Source organism: Cladophialophora immunda (assembly GCF_000835495.1).
Source record: "Cladophialophora immunda strain CBS 83496 unplaced genomic scaffold supercont1.3, whole genome shotgun sequence".
Lineage (NCBI taxonomy): Eukaryota > Fungi > Ascomycota > Eurotiomycetes > Chaetothyriales > Herpotrichiellaceae > Cladophialophora > Cladophialophora immunda.
In genome coordinates, this window is record NW_015622543.1 from 4643593 (window position 1) to 4656861 (window position 13269).

Consider the following 13269-nt stretch of genomic DNA (forward strand, 5'->3'; position numbering starts at 1 on the left):
GGTATTGGCCAGCAAAGCCAGGCAGCAGAGATGAAGGTCTGGGGATGCTTCGGTATCTGACGCCAGCCCATGTGGCGGGGGTTGTCAAACAGGAAGTGCGAACGGGGGAGCGAGTACGTGGAAAGCGAAGATTGAAGGTTGTGCGCGTCCACTAACATAGGTTTCGTCTAGGTATGTCTGAACTGGGAGATGACCAGACTTGAAACCCCAGGTGGGTAGTGACGATTCCACACAGAGATTCATAGTGTCTTACAGTAACGTCAGGCTTCAACCGGTTTCCATGTGAGCACCAGATCGTGCCGATCCCGAACTACGAAGGGATTGCCTGGGACGACATCTGGCGCTTCAACCCTCAAGCGTCCTCGCAGTGGGATGGCTTTCGTCACTATAGCGCCGACATGGGCGACGGAACGCGTAGATGGTACGGTGGCACGACCTCGGACGAGATCAGTCAGGGGAAAAGCGACCGTATTGGCGTCGGGCACTGGGCGCAAGAAGGGATTGCTGCTCGCGGTGTCTTCATCGACTACGTTTCCTACGCGGAGAAGCGAGGCCTCGAGACTAACGGGATGGTCGGCCATGCCATCACCCTGGAACAAGTGCAGGAAATCGCCCAAGAGTGCAACATCACCTTCCAGCACGGCGACATCTTCTTTTTGCGTTGCGGCTTCACCAAAACCTGGGAGTCTCTCACCCTTGAACAGAAGAAGGATTATCGAACCCAGACCCAAGCACACAAGCACAGACACAGCGGCCTGATCCAGAGTGAGGCGGTGGCTCGATTCATGTGGGAGAACCATGTCGTGGCGGTGGCCGGGGATGGGGTCTCGTTTGAAGTCCGGCCCAACCGCGACAACGACTGGTCGATGCATAACTATTGCCTTGCTGGCTGGGGTGTGCCCATCGGCGAGATGTTTGACTTGGAGCGTCTGGCGGATCTGTGCAAGAAACTCAACCGATGGACGTTCTTCGTCACATCGAGTCCTCTGAACCATCCGAGAGCTGTGGCTTCGCCGCCAAACATCATGGCAATCTTTTAGTGGTAGCACCCGGCCCAGGTTAATGGCAACGGTAGATAGAAATGCCAGTCATGAACCTTACATCACTCTATTACAGTATTTGCGTCTAGCTGTGTGATGAAGAGCTTGGCTAGCATCGTAACCAGGTGCCTGACTTGTAACATGGCCACGATATACTGTGTCACGGATACTGATCTCTCCGGGACATGTTAGTGCGTGCATCACAACTAGAGCCATGTACTCAATACCACACTGTTGAAAAGTAGAATTACGTTATGCATGGGAAGGAGATGTGCTAAGGAATCTCCCACGGCATGATTTTACTTGTGACCGATATGGTTGCGTACATCTTGACTGGAACCGGCGTCTCTGCTGCGCATGACAGTAGTCCACGACGGGACAGTTGCCTCTCGACCTTGATACCCGGGACCTTTTCCTGATTGCCATGATAGCGCGCGGGGTCCCCGCATGCTAAGTTACGCTACGACAACAATGCACCGGTGGCTATGCTCTCAGTACCCGATCCTCACGACTCCAGTGTAACCGCGGTAATTCGCCATAACCGCGCAAGAGGTAGACACGGCCTGGACTTCTCTTCAACGCAAGGATGATGAGGACTTTTCTCGAATTCCTGGTAAAAGAAATCATAGCCAGGCCTTCTCCCGGAATTTGTTTAAGACGACCTGTGAAGACCGTGAACGAATAGTACATATCGCCAGCTTGAAGGTCCTATTCGCCAGCATTGATTTCAACCTACACACTTGCAAACTTGCCTTTGAAACTCTTTCCTGCCTGCCTCTAAACGACACTCTCAAAGGACAAAACACACATGCCTGGCCTAGTGCAACAGTCATCGGTTCGCGGCACCGTTCGCTACAACCTGCCGGACCTATCCGTCAAGCCTGAAGACCGTGGCCTCTTCTCAGGCCCAGCACATGTCTTCGGCGAAGACGTCGACGTCGACTTGCACAATCCCGAGCTCGCGGAGGAGATCGTCCAAGGCCCCGAGGGCCTCGACGTGCAGGGGTTCACCTACGTGAAGCACCAGTCTGTCCTCGGCACGCACGACTGGCTGGAGGGCAACAACGTCGAGGAGAAATACGTCCCCGAGGTCGAGGAGCTGGTCAGGCAGGTGACCGGGGCGAAGAAGGTGATCGTCAACCACCTGGGCATTCGCAAGCGGCTGTCGGCCAACAACAACGACCCGACCTTCTACCGCAAGGCAGGCGACCAGCACGACGAGGCTGTGAAGAAGTTGACCGAGAAGAATGCTCCGTGGGGTAGGTTGATACCCGGTCTTTGCTTTTTTCTTTCTTCCTTTTTTTTTTGCCAGAAAAAGAATCTAAAACCATGTCCGCGCAGTCAACGGCCGCTCAGATGCCGGCCTCGAGCCCGCCCGCTTCGCACACTGCGACTACACCATGAGGGGCCTGAAGCGGACCGCCCGGTACTGCCGCAAGGACATCACGGTGGCGGCGCAAGAAGCGCTCGACGCCGAGGACCAGGGAGCCGCGCCCCGGCGCTACGCAGCCTACTCGGTCTGGCGGCCGCTGAAGACCGTCAAGCGTGACCCCCTGGCCGTGGCGGACTGGCGCACCGTGGACCCCGGCACCTTGCAGGCCATCGAGTACCGCGCGACCAGCAACGTCCTCGCGGCCGGCGAGTACATGCTGGAGCAGATGACCCAGACCCCGGGCGCAAAGGGCACCGGGCAGAAGTGGTACTGCAAGCCGAACCAGGACCCCGACGACGTCTTGATCCTCAAGTTCGCCGACACCGCCACGGAGCAGGATCCGAAGATCGCCGCCTCGTGTGTGCACTGCTCCCCTGTCGTTCACGGCACGCAGAATGAGGAGCCGAGAGTAAGTGTAGAGGCAAGGGTGATGGCGTTTTGGTGATTATTCCGCAACGCTAGGGAAAGAATGGGTAATTGCAGTCTCATTGGAGGCTCCCTTGCGGTCAACAGTGGTATACGGCAAGAATCCCTCTCAATGATGCCCAGTATATAGTTCGATATTGCACCTGTATTCTCTCAATCTTACACATTTTCTCGACCCCCCTTTTACAAGATACATTCTGCTCCTTCACAGAACAATTCAGACTCTAGGTTCTTCCTGCTAAGCTGTTCCTAGTAACCATCTCATGGCCAGGGTCCACAGCGGACCAGGGACTCAGGCGAATCCAGCTTTAGATGCCTGTGTTTGAGTCAGGTTCATGTGACACGTCACGCCCATCGACCTCACGGGCCTGCATTTCGTTTTTTGGCGCCGTCGACCAGCCTCCTCAAGGATGCAGGTACGTCTTCTCGCCCCATGACAACCTCGATCATGATCAAGCCTTTCCCTCGCCGCACGGGGTCCTCTGCCAACGCATCGTTCAATTGACCCCAGTTCTCCGCTCTCCTCGTCACAACAGGGTACGCGGGATCGTCTCGGGGGGCGCCGAAGAAACTGAATACCTCGAGATATCTCCACGGTTGGACGTCGTTGTATTCGGCCGTCATGCCGTGCACCAGCCTTTCAATGACGTATCCGTCGTTGTTGATGACGAAGATGGTCACGTCGAGGCGGTTCCGGACGATGTCGCTGATCGACTGGACGGTCATCTGAAAACTGCCGTCGCCTTCAAACACAATGGTTCGGGCGGCAGGGCGCAGGCCGTCGTTTGACGCGTCTCGCAGTGCGAGAGATACTCCCTGCGCCGCCCCCAGCATGTAGCCGATGGACAACCAGATCGCGCCGGTAATGAACGTGGTGTTTGGTGGGAGGACCATTTCGGAGCCCCCGAGTGATGGTGTGCCGCTTTCTACCAAAATAACATCGCCCGTGCGGAGGAAGGACGATATTCGTCTCCAAAACGTGTGTTGGTCGATGTGTCCGTCCGGGGCCGCAGAGGGAAGGCTTTTCAACTGGAGCACGGGATCGGGCAGTTCCATTGGAATGTCAATGTGCAACTTCGTCCGGTCCATCAAGTCGAGGACTTTTCTCAGCAACGACTTTACCCGTACGCCTTTAAGTCTTTCCTCTCCGATTTCGACAACGTTACGATGGAAGGCTATAGTCCGCTTGCGTTCGGGAATGGTAACGAACCCGTAGGTATTGAAGTCCGACATCAGAGGTCCGAAGTACAGCACCAAATCGCACTTATTGACCCAGGACTCAAAAGCTGGATCCCCGGCGTTTGCGGCATATACTCCATGGAAATTGGGGAGGTGCTCGTTGATTATGCCCTTCCCAAAGGGCGTGGCTGCCGTGGCGATGCCGGTGGCCCGAACCAGCTCTCCGACCTCGTCGCCGAAGCCGAAACGCGAAGCTAGTCCGTCGACGACAATAAACGGCTGCTTCGCGGCGTACATCTTTTCCAGGATCAAGCTGGCTTTCCGTTCCTCGAGGCGTGTGTCATTCTCCGGAATCAGGAGATCGATCGGCCTATCAAGCTCCGCGGCCGACACCTTCAGACGGACCATCGTGGTAGGTAGTTCGATGTAGACAGGCCGACTTTGGAGAAGACATTGCCGGATCGTTTCGTCGATCACCGCCACCGCCACGCCCGGATCTCGAAGGCTGGCCTGCGCACAGGTGATTCTGGCGGCCATGTCGGCAAACACCCGAAAGTCGCCGTCCCCCAACGTGTGGTGCATGACCAGACGGGCGTCCTGGGCGGGGAGAGGCGGCGTTCCGACGATGTGCACCACGGGCACCATTTCGGCGTAGGCCCCTGCGATTGCGTTGATGATCGAGAGCTCGCCCACCCCCGAGGCGGTTATCACGGCCGACAATCCCTTGATTTTGGCATACCCGTCTGCTGCATACCCAGCGCCGAGCTCGCTGGCGTTGCCAACCCAGTTGAGTCCGGCGATTGAGACGTAGTCCAGCGCCGTCAGGTTGTAGTCGCCCGGAACTCCATGGACGCTCCTGACTCCCAGTTGATAGAGTCGTCGAAACAGATACTCAGCGAGGTCGATCTGGCCGCTCATAATTCCGTGCTGGTCAAAGGTGCTTGACTTGTAGGGTGCCTTTTGTACAGAAACGCACTGGTAAGGGTATGCTTAGTGAGAGCAGGTCTCCTTACCTGGCGAAGAAGAGAGAACGGTAAACGCACTACGCCTCGAGCCCGCAGACCTAGCCATTTTGTTTAATATGCAGCATTGAAGTGTGCTGTAGGAGTCTGAAATACGCAATACGTCCTTGCAGCACACATGGGAAGGCTCTGTCGAATAGCCGCCGCTTTGAGGGCGACGTGCGGCCAGCTTCCGAAAGTCCCGATCAGCACCAACAGCTCCGGAGCAGTTCCCTTCCCGCTGACCCTGATTCGGAACTTCATCAAATCGAGGGAGCAAAATAGCAATGATAACGTGCTTATGAGGGTGGACATTAACATAGTGGAGCCTCTTGATGTTCACCCAGGTATGGCAAAGCCCCTGATTGGCCGAAAGCTATGACGCTAATATGCTCGGAGATGTGGCACTAATACTGTACCTCGTAGTGGCGGTGGCTCGGAACCAGATATGCCCTTGTCAGCATGGTCGCCGGACAGAATCATTCAGCTTCATGGGGTGAATCAGTCGAGGCAGCCGAATCCCGGGCGTAGATCAAGAGGCTCTTACACTCCTTTGACAAGAGCGGTTTGATGCTGATGCTCAGGGATTCCCATGAGGATTTTTCCGTCGGTGGTTAGGACATCCGCCGCGCCAGCTTCGGAACTGTCCCCTACCACTCTATAGTAGCAACGATGACACGGCCGGCCTTTTTGGACTTGCGGAAAGCAAACACCCAGGTAGCTGGCTCGCTAAGCTCCTTGTAGCAGGACAACGGACAGTTGAATATTTCCCACAACCTACGAGACGGGCCAGGAGGTTGGGGCTCGGCATGCGTTTCATTCGAGACACGAAATCCGACGACAGCCCACTGGCGGAGGCTTCCGTAGGAGGGCTTCGGCGATGTATAAGTTGACGGGCACTTACCTTTGCATAGTTGAAGCACCCTTCAAGCGGGGAAACACCAATGTCTTTGCGTGGGAACCATACCCTGTTCAAATGGCGGCCAAAAAGAGAGTCCTTTCCTTAGGACATGTCCCCGTGCACAATGCCGAAACCGTTGCACAGTTCTACGACACCTTTGACGTGATTTCGACGACCAAGAGGGAACGCGAGAGGTCCGCGTTTCTCGAGGGCCTGCGGACGCGCAAATGGGGCGAGTTCGACGCCATCCTCCGGTGTTTCTGGTACGAGGGCGACGAGATGGAGCCGTTCGACTCGGAGCTGGTTCCGCTGCTGCCGAGCAGCCTCCAGATCCATTCCAGCTGCGGCGCAGGCTACGACTGGATGGATATCCCGGCTTACACTGAGCGAGGTTTGTCCCGAGTCTTGGGGTCCCGGGCTGCTGCTGGCGGGATTCGCGGCGTTGACACGAAGTCCAGGCTTCTTGTACTGTAACGGCGCGTCGGCGCCGGCTGAAGCGGTGGCGGACCTGGCCCTGTACCTCGTCCTCTCCGTCTTTCGACACCTGACGGAGGCGCAGCTCGCCGCTCGATCTGGCAGCACAGAGGCATGGCAGAGAGCCCGGGCCGTTTCCGCAAAGGCTCAAAATCCCGAGGGGAAAACCTTGGGCATCATTGGCCTGGGGCGAATTGGGTACCTGCTCGCCAAAAAGGCCCATCACGGGCTTGACATGAACATCCAGTATCATGATGTTAGAAGAAGGACCCAAGAAGATGAGACTGCTGTCCAAGCAACCTACATCGACACCCTGGAAGGCCTAGTGCAGACTTCGGACTGTGTGGTATGTTGCGTGCCCTTTGAAGGCCACAAGCTCTTCGACGCGACCATGTTTTCGAGATTCAAAAAGGGCAGCCGCTTCGTCAACGTCGCGCGGGGCTCTCTCCACGACGAGGCCGCGCTCGTGGCGGCTCTCAAATCAGGCCACCTTGCTGCCGCAGGTCTCGACGTGCAGGAACAAGAGCCGGAGGTACATCCAGAGTTGATCAAGATGGGCAATGTCACTCTGACTCCCCACATCGGCGGCACAACTGTCGAGTCCGGCATCGCGTTCGAAAAATTGGCAATGGACAACATCACGGCTTTTTTCCAGACCGGCAAGGCCCTTACCCCGGTCAATGGGACCGTAGGGACATAGGCGATCGAATTTCCTAGGTCCTCGTCGACGCAACTCAGACACACATAGAGCACTAGGATCCCGAGAGCTGCACACCAAGAAGAGACCACTCCTGGAACCCGTCCTGCTTGGAATGATTCGGCAGATGCGACATATGGTAAACCAAATACGAACGTTGAGATTCCTAGTTTTGTGATTCTAAATAACTCTATTAGCATTCGGTGCGTAGGCGTGATAGCTCTCTATACTCATACCGCGATCTTTCGTCGGCGACAGTGAGGGGGGGCTGAGTTTGCAGCTCAGCACGGTCATCTTGTCGTCCTAGATCTTCTATAGGAACAGATAAAGAAGGGGTATATATAGTATATTTGGAGGTATATAATCTGAGCTCGCATTTTCCTTCTGCGCCTTGTCCCTCCCAAACAAAACCAGTGGGAGATATTGGGGGAACTTGCGCATACAGTGGACGTCCCACAAAGACAGGTATTCTGGAGCGGAACCAGAAGGGAATTCTGGGCTCATTTCTCCATTATGATGTGGCTCTCGCTTAGGGCTCAGCTGAGCGAGGCTCGGGTCTGGATTGAGGATAAAGACAAACGACTGCGGGTGAATCAGTCTCGCGGCTCCCTGACTTTCCAGAAGGGTTTCTCAACCACTCTCCTCAGGGGCTCCTTCGGTTTTCGGTCAGCAAACTCTCCGTTCTCCCGCGGCTTTTGACCCTTCGAAGCACCCCCGCCGAGCACCTTCTGCCCCGTACCGCCATCTTCCAGAGCGGATGGATTGTGGATCGCGTCTTCGACCTCTTCCATCCCGATCCCTGTTCCCCCGCTTCCGTTGCCTGATGCTGTCTTCTGTTCCTGCTGCTTGTCGGCGTCGAGACACCACACAACCACATCGCCTTGCCTCCTCCAATCGTCGTGCCAGTGAGAATTGAACAGCCGCTTACACTCGCCGTACCCGCTCCCCCTCAGAATCGCTTGTAAACTGGGTTCGAGCTGGGCGAAGAAGACAAGGTAGTCGGGCCATGGCTTTCGACCTTGGCCGCCCGTGAGCCAGAATTGCTCCGCCCTCTCGCCTTCAAGGATATCGGAAGGGATGGTCTCGATTTTGCCGTTTACATTGGGGGCGGCGAGGATTCCTGCCACCGACCCAGTTGGTCGAATGTTACCCTTGCCTGGTGGAGGATGGCGTGACATATGTTTTTTGACCCAAATCGATGGGTTGGCGTAGAATTGGTCTGCCTCGTCCAGATAGCTGGATTTATCGCTCGCGTTGAGGTTGAGTGGCGGCTCACATGTCAATGCCCAAGCTCGGATTCCCGGATGCGTCGAGGACGGAGGGTATTGTAAATGAGAACGCCAGGGCGTGGAGTGGCATGGCATGAGCATGCCGACCGTCATGTTCGAGGGAGGAGACAGATAGACTGTTTCGAACTCGTGACGAAGATAATGGGTCAGGTCAACAATGCCGGAGTTGTGGACTTGTGTGGTGTAGTATGATATGGTGAGATTCAGCGACAGAATGAGGAGGAGTAAGAGTCGTTTTGCAAGGTGCAACGACGGAGAAGGAGTTATCAACGGGTGAAAGAAGGACGCCAAGGGTAAAGCGGTTACAGTATGCAAAGCTGGTAATAAAGGATAGATGAAGCGAACCTCCTTATGTGCGATGACTGAGAAGGCCGTTGGGACGAGGAGACATATGATGGATAGAGAGTGAAGGGCATCGCGGCCGGCCGCAGGTGTCGGGGCAAAATTTGCATCCTTTGAGCCCAACGCTCGATATAGTCCGATCAATGTAAATGGTAGCGCCGTCATAAGGAGCAGAGGATAGCCTTGGGAGATGTAATAATGCCAATCATTATTGCCGTAAAATGTTGCCAATGACTGGACAACATTGACCTGGAGGAAGTTCAGGGGTGGGAAGACCCAAGCGTCGTAGAAAATCCGATCAACTATTGCTGAAGAGGCTAGAATGATGCTCCCGCAGAGGACCGTTTCGCGGACGAACAGAACACACTCGGCCCAGTTGAGGCCTATTGAGTTCCAGTCTCGAATGAAGGTGAGAAGCGTCAGGATCATCCAGATCAGAATATTCGTGGGCCGGAGGATGGTCGCCACTGCAGCGCAGAGCAGCGCTCTCCTCACTCGGGTGACCTCGTCTGTCGAGCCCTCGTCGGCTGCGATGTCATCGCGAGTGCGGATTCTTTGGTTGTCGAGGTGGGCACCAGCCGTGTCGCGATTTCTACCGCGTGGCAGCGTCCAATGCCATGGCCAATTGTACAGCGCAATAACCGTCAAGGTCGTCTCCAACGAGTTCGAGAACGTCCGCGTCGAACAAAACCATTGCCACGGACTCACAACCGTCAAGAAGAGCGACGCTAGGGCTGCTGTCGAGTCTTCTCCGTAGATGTCTGATGAGAGTCTCCAGGTGTAGAAATCCGCCGTCGCAGCGAAGAAGGCCTGTAAGGTCTTGGGAGCAGCAAGAAGGACCTCCGAGCGCACAGGGCTTTGCAACATCAGGTGGTCAGCAACGAAGTCGGCCAGCTGGTAGCACAGTCCGAAGATTGCAGGATGTATTGCCGATCGCAGATGATTCTTCCACTCCTGTTGTCCGTCATGAGCTTTCCTTCACTGCGCGTGTGCCATTTTGCTATTTATCGCACCCATGTTATCCACGCTCCTCCTCCTGCTCCAAACGCCCACTGCCATGCTGGCTCCAGGGCCTGGAAGTACTCATCTGGCTGGAAGAAGGTCCTTGTCGTCAAAGCATTGACCAAGCGTAATCCGACCAGGAATAGGAAGACGTTGTGAGGTGCGACAGGGAACGATCGTCGCGCCGTCGGAGGAGATGAATTTTGTGTGCGACCGACAGTCTCTGCATTCTTATCCGTTTGAAGGACGGCCTTGGCCGCTATTGACTCATCTATTGACATTGCTTTCCATGTGAGGAGCTTGAGGAGGTATCAAAGACACTTTGAAGCACACATTGGGATCCGTCAGTTGCAAACACAGATGTCGAGGTCGTCAACTAACTTCTCCAAGTTTCTCCAACTCAGCCTTACGATGGCAGCCTTTCACCCTTTATAGGACGAGCAAAGCTCCTACGCTTGTAATGTGCCATATGAATGGGCATTTATGAACGAGAGCAGACGAGTAAGCAATGAAATGTCTTGTTCTGGAAACTCCATGAAGTACTCTCTACCGGTGTCTCATTTACTTCCTACAAGCAACCTTTCTCCCTGTGGCTGCATTTCCAGATCATTTCGTGAGATGATCCCTCATAGCGCAAACAAGCATAATACGCAGATCCTGGAGGCACTTTCCGCAACCAAGCTTACTCAACAGTGACAGACTTGGCCAGGTTACGGGGGAAATCCACGTTCAATCCCTCAGCAACCGCAAGCCAGTAGGCAATCAGTTGCAGTGGAATGACGTTCAACAAGCCTTGCAAGCAGTCGACCGTCTTTGGCACCTCGATGCGCTCGGTCTTAGAAGGAGGGAACTCCGGGTCGTCCTTGTTGCAGATGACAATGGGTCGTCCGCCACGAGCAATCACTGTCATATTGTTAGCCATGACCGCGGATGAGATCAGGGTAGTCCTTACCTTGTTGATATGCGTTCAGGGACTTGGGGAAGATGTCGTCTCTGGTGAGGATCATAATGATGGGCAGGTTCTCATCGACAAGGGCCAGAACTCCATGTTTAAGCTCTCCAGACATGACGGCTTCGCAGTGAAGGTATGAAATCTCCTTGATTTTCAGGGCACCTTCCAAGGCTGTCGAATATTGGCTGCCTCGGCCAAGCAGCAACAGGGACTTTTGGTTCTGGAGGAATTTGGCGCACATTTCCTTGATCGAGTCGTTGAGTTTGAGGATTTCCCGGAATTGATCGCTTACCTTGGCCAGACCGTCGATGATTTCATGGCGGCGCTGTGCCTTGGAAGCGCGATCCTCGCTGAGAGACAAAGCAAACATAATCATGGCCACAAACTGAGAAGTGTAAGCCTTCGTCGAGGCGACACCAATTTCAGGTCCGGCGTTGATGTGGACACCACAGTGGGTGAGCATGGAAATGGACGAGCCGACCACGTTGACAATACCCACGGTGAGTGCACCACGCTCCAAGCAGTATCGAAGAGCCATCAACGAATCTGCCGTCTCGCCGGACTGTGACACAAACACGCACGTGTCGTCCCGGAAGACAGGGGCTTGTCTGTCGAGAAAGTCCGAGGCCAATTCGACCGAAATGGGGATCTCGGTGAGCTCCTCAAAAGCACCTCGGACCGCCATGCAGGAATGGTAACTAGTGCCGCAAGCAATGAAGATGAGTCTCCTGCATCTTCGGATGGTGCTCATATATTGTCTCAAACCTCCCAAGGTGACAGTCTTGTTTGCAACATCCAAACGACCACGCATGGTGTTGACGACTGACTCGGGCTGCTCGAAGATTTCCTTTTGCATGAAGTGGTCGAATTTGCCCTTCATGATCTCCTGAAGTTCAAGTTCGATGGTCTGGATAGCACGGACATTGCTGGTACCGTCATCCTTGGTCAGTCTGTGGATGTTCAGCTGACCGTCGTGGATGTGAGCAATGTCGTCGTCTTCAAGATAGAGAACTTTCTTGGTGTGCTCCACCAGGGCTGAGGCATCGGACGAGAGGAAGAACTCGGCGGGTTGAGGCATACCATCGTCCGACAAGAATGCTCGTGATTGTGATCGGTGGAGCAGAGACTTGTCAGGGGGCGCCAGCAGTCCATTAGGGGACAAGAGACCAGCTGCAGACTTCTTGACTGCAACATTGTGGTTTGCAATCTCAGCGGACAAAGCACCACCGTCTTCCGAGTATTCGACGTCCACAAAGTCCACCTTCATCTTCTTGGCCGTCTTGACACCCACCACCAAAGGCGAGCCCTTTCGGGCCGCAATGCATTCGTGGGGGTAGTGCACGGATTTCATGAGCAGACCAAAGGCGCCCTGGAGCTCCTTGATGATGGCCTTTCCGAGGGTGGTAAAGTCAATGTCGGGGTGCTGGTCGTAGAGGTATTTGGCAAGCTTCGCAATGCACTCGGTGTCGGTGTCGGTCTCAAACTTGAAGCCCTTGCCCTCGAGCAAGGCCTTCAACTCTTTGTAGTTTGTGATGATGCCATTGTGGACAACAGCAAACTCCCACTTGGGATCAGATCTGTCACCGGTCAGAGAGGGCTCGCTCTCGTGTGAAAATGTTTCTGCACTGACCTGTGAGGATGGCAGTTGAGTCTGGAAGGCTGGCCATGGGTAGCCCATCGGGTGTGAGCAATACCGCAGTGAGAGTCGAAGACCTTTGTCATATCGACGCCAGACTTGTCCACCATCTCTCGGAGCTTGGCCACCTTTCCCACCTCTTTGAACGCAAAGACCTCATTTTTCTTGTCGCCGTCGACGGCGAGACCGGCGGAGTCGTAGCCTCGATACTCAAGACGGGCCAGGCCTGAAGGGTTCCGTGTTAGATGAGCGTTTGCTTCGGATATACGAGGCACAACTTACCATTGAGCAAGGTGTCAAGAATGAATCTGCGGTCCTTCTCGACCAGATAGTTGATGTAGCCAAAGATGCCACTTATACCCTGTCAGCACATGCTTGGGATTGCCTGAACGGCTGGGGGGGATATACAAACCACATCTTGAAGAGTGTTACAGTGTGTGTCTGAAGGGATTGATTTCACTCGAGGTGAGCACAGAAGAGAATGTCACAAAGCGCTGCCAGCCTTGTTATAGGGTTGTGGTCCAGTCAACAGACAAAGGAAAGGATGGGCTTGTAGCGGACAATAAAGGAGGGGCGGTCAAAGCAGGCGTTGCTTGCAACGATGGGAGGCCTCTGGGTTTGGAATGTGAATGAGCAAGATAGGAGTGAGAGTGAGTGAGTGAGAGAGAGGGATCAGCTGGCAGGGAATCAGTCAAGTAGTTGTAGCACCGTGAGAAACAAAAGAGCCAAGTTGCGTCTCGTTGCTGACAACCAGCGGTATCCCAGGTCAGGGCTGAAATTCAAAGCTCGACTGCACAAAACGGTGCGTGCATGCAAGTCTCGGGCACGGACACGGGACGCGCATCAGAGGCGCAACACCAGGACGACCAGCGTTGCCAGCAGCACCCAGCTAAACCCA

General features: G+C 54.8%; 2 protein-coding genes across 2 annotated transcripts; both read right to left on the reverse strand.

Annotated features, from left to right (window-relative positions):
• Positions 1–7482: 7482 nt before the first annotated feature.
• On the reverse strand, positions 7483–10127 carry PV07_05995 (uncharacterized protein). Its single transcript, XM_016392933.1, has 2 exons — positions 9795–10127; positions 7483–9735 (listed from the first exon to the last, which is right to left on the reverse strand). Exons 1-2 carry the CDS (start codon positions 10062–10064, stop codon positions 7744–7746), a joined length of 2262 nt encoding a protein of 753 aa, XP_016250452.1. The 5' UTR covers positions 10065–10127; the 3' UTR covers positions 7483–7743.
• Positions 10114–13207, reverse strand: PV07_05996 (glutamine-fructose-6-phosphate transaminase (isomerizing)). Its single transcript, XM_016392934.1, has 5 exons — positions 12784–13207; positions 12654–12724; positions 12366–12597; positions 10736–12312; positions 10114–10686 (listed from the first exon to the last, which is right to left on the reverse strand). Exons 1-5 carry the CDS (start codon positions 12786–12788, stop codon positions 10466–10468), a joined length of 2106 nt encoding a protein of 701 aa, XP_016250453.1. The 5' UTR covers positions 12789–13207; the 3' UTR covers positions 10114–10465.
• Positions 13208–13269: the final 62 nt, after the last annotated feature.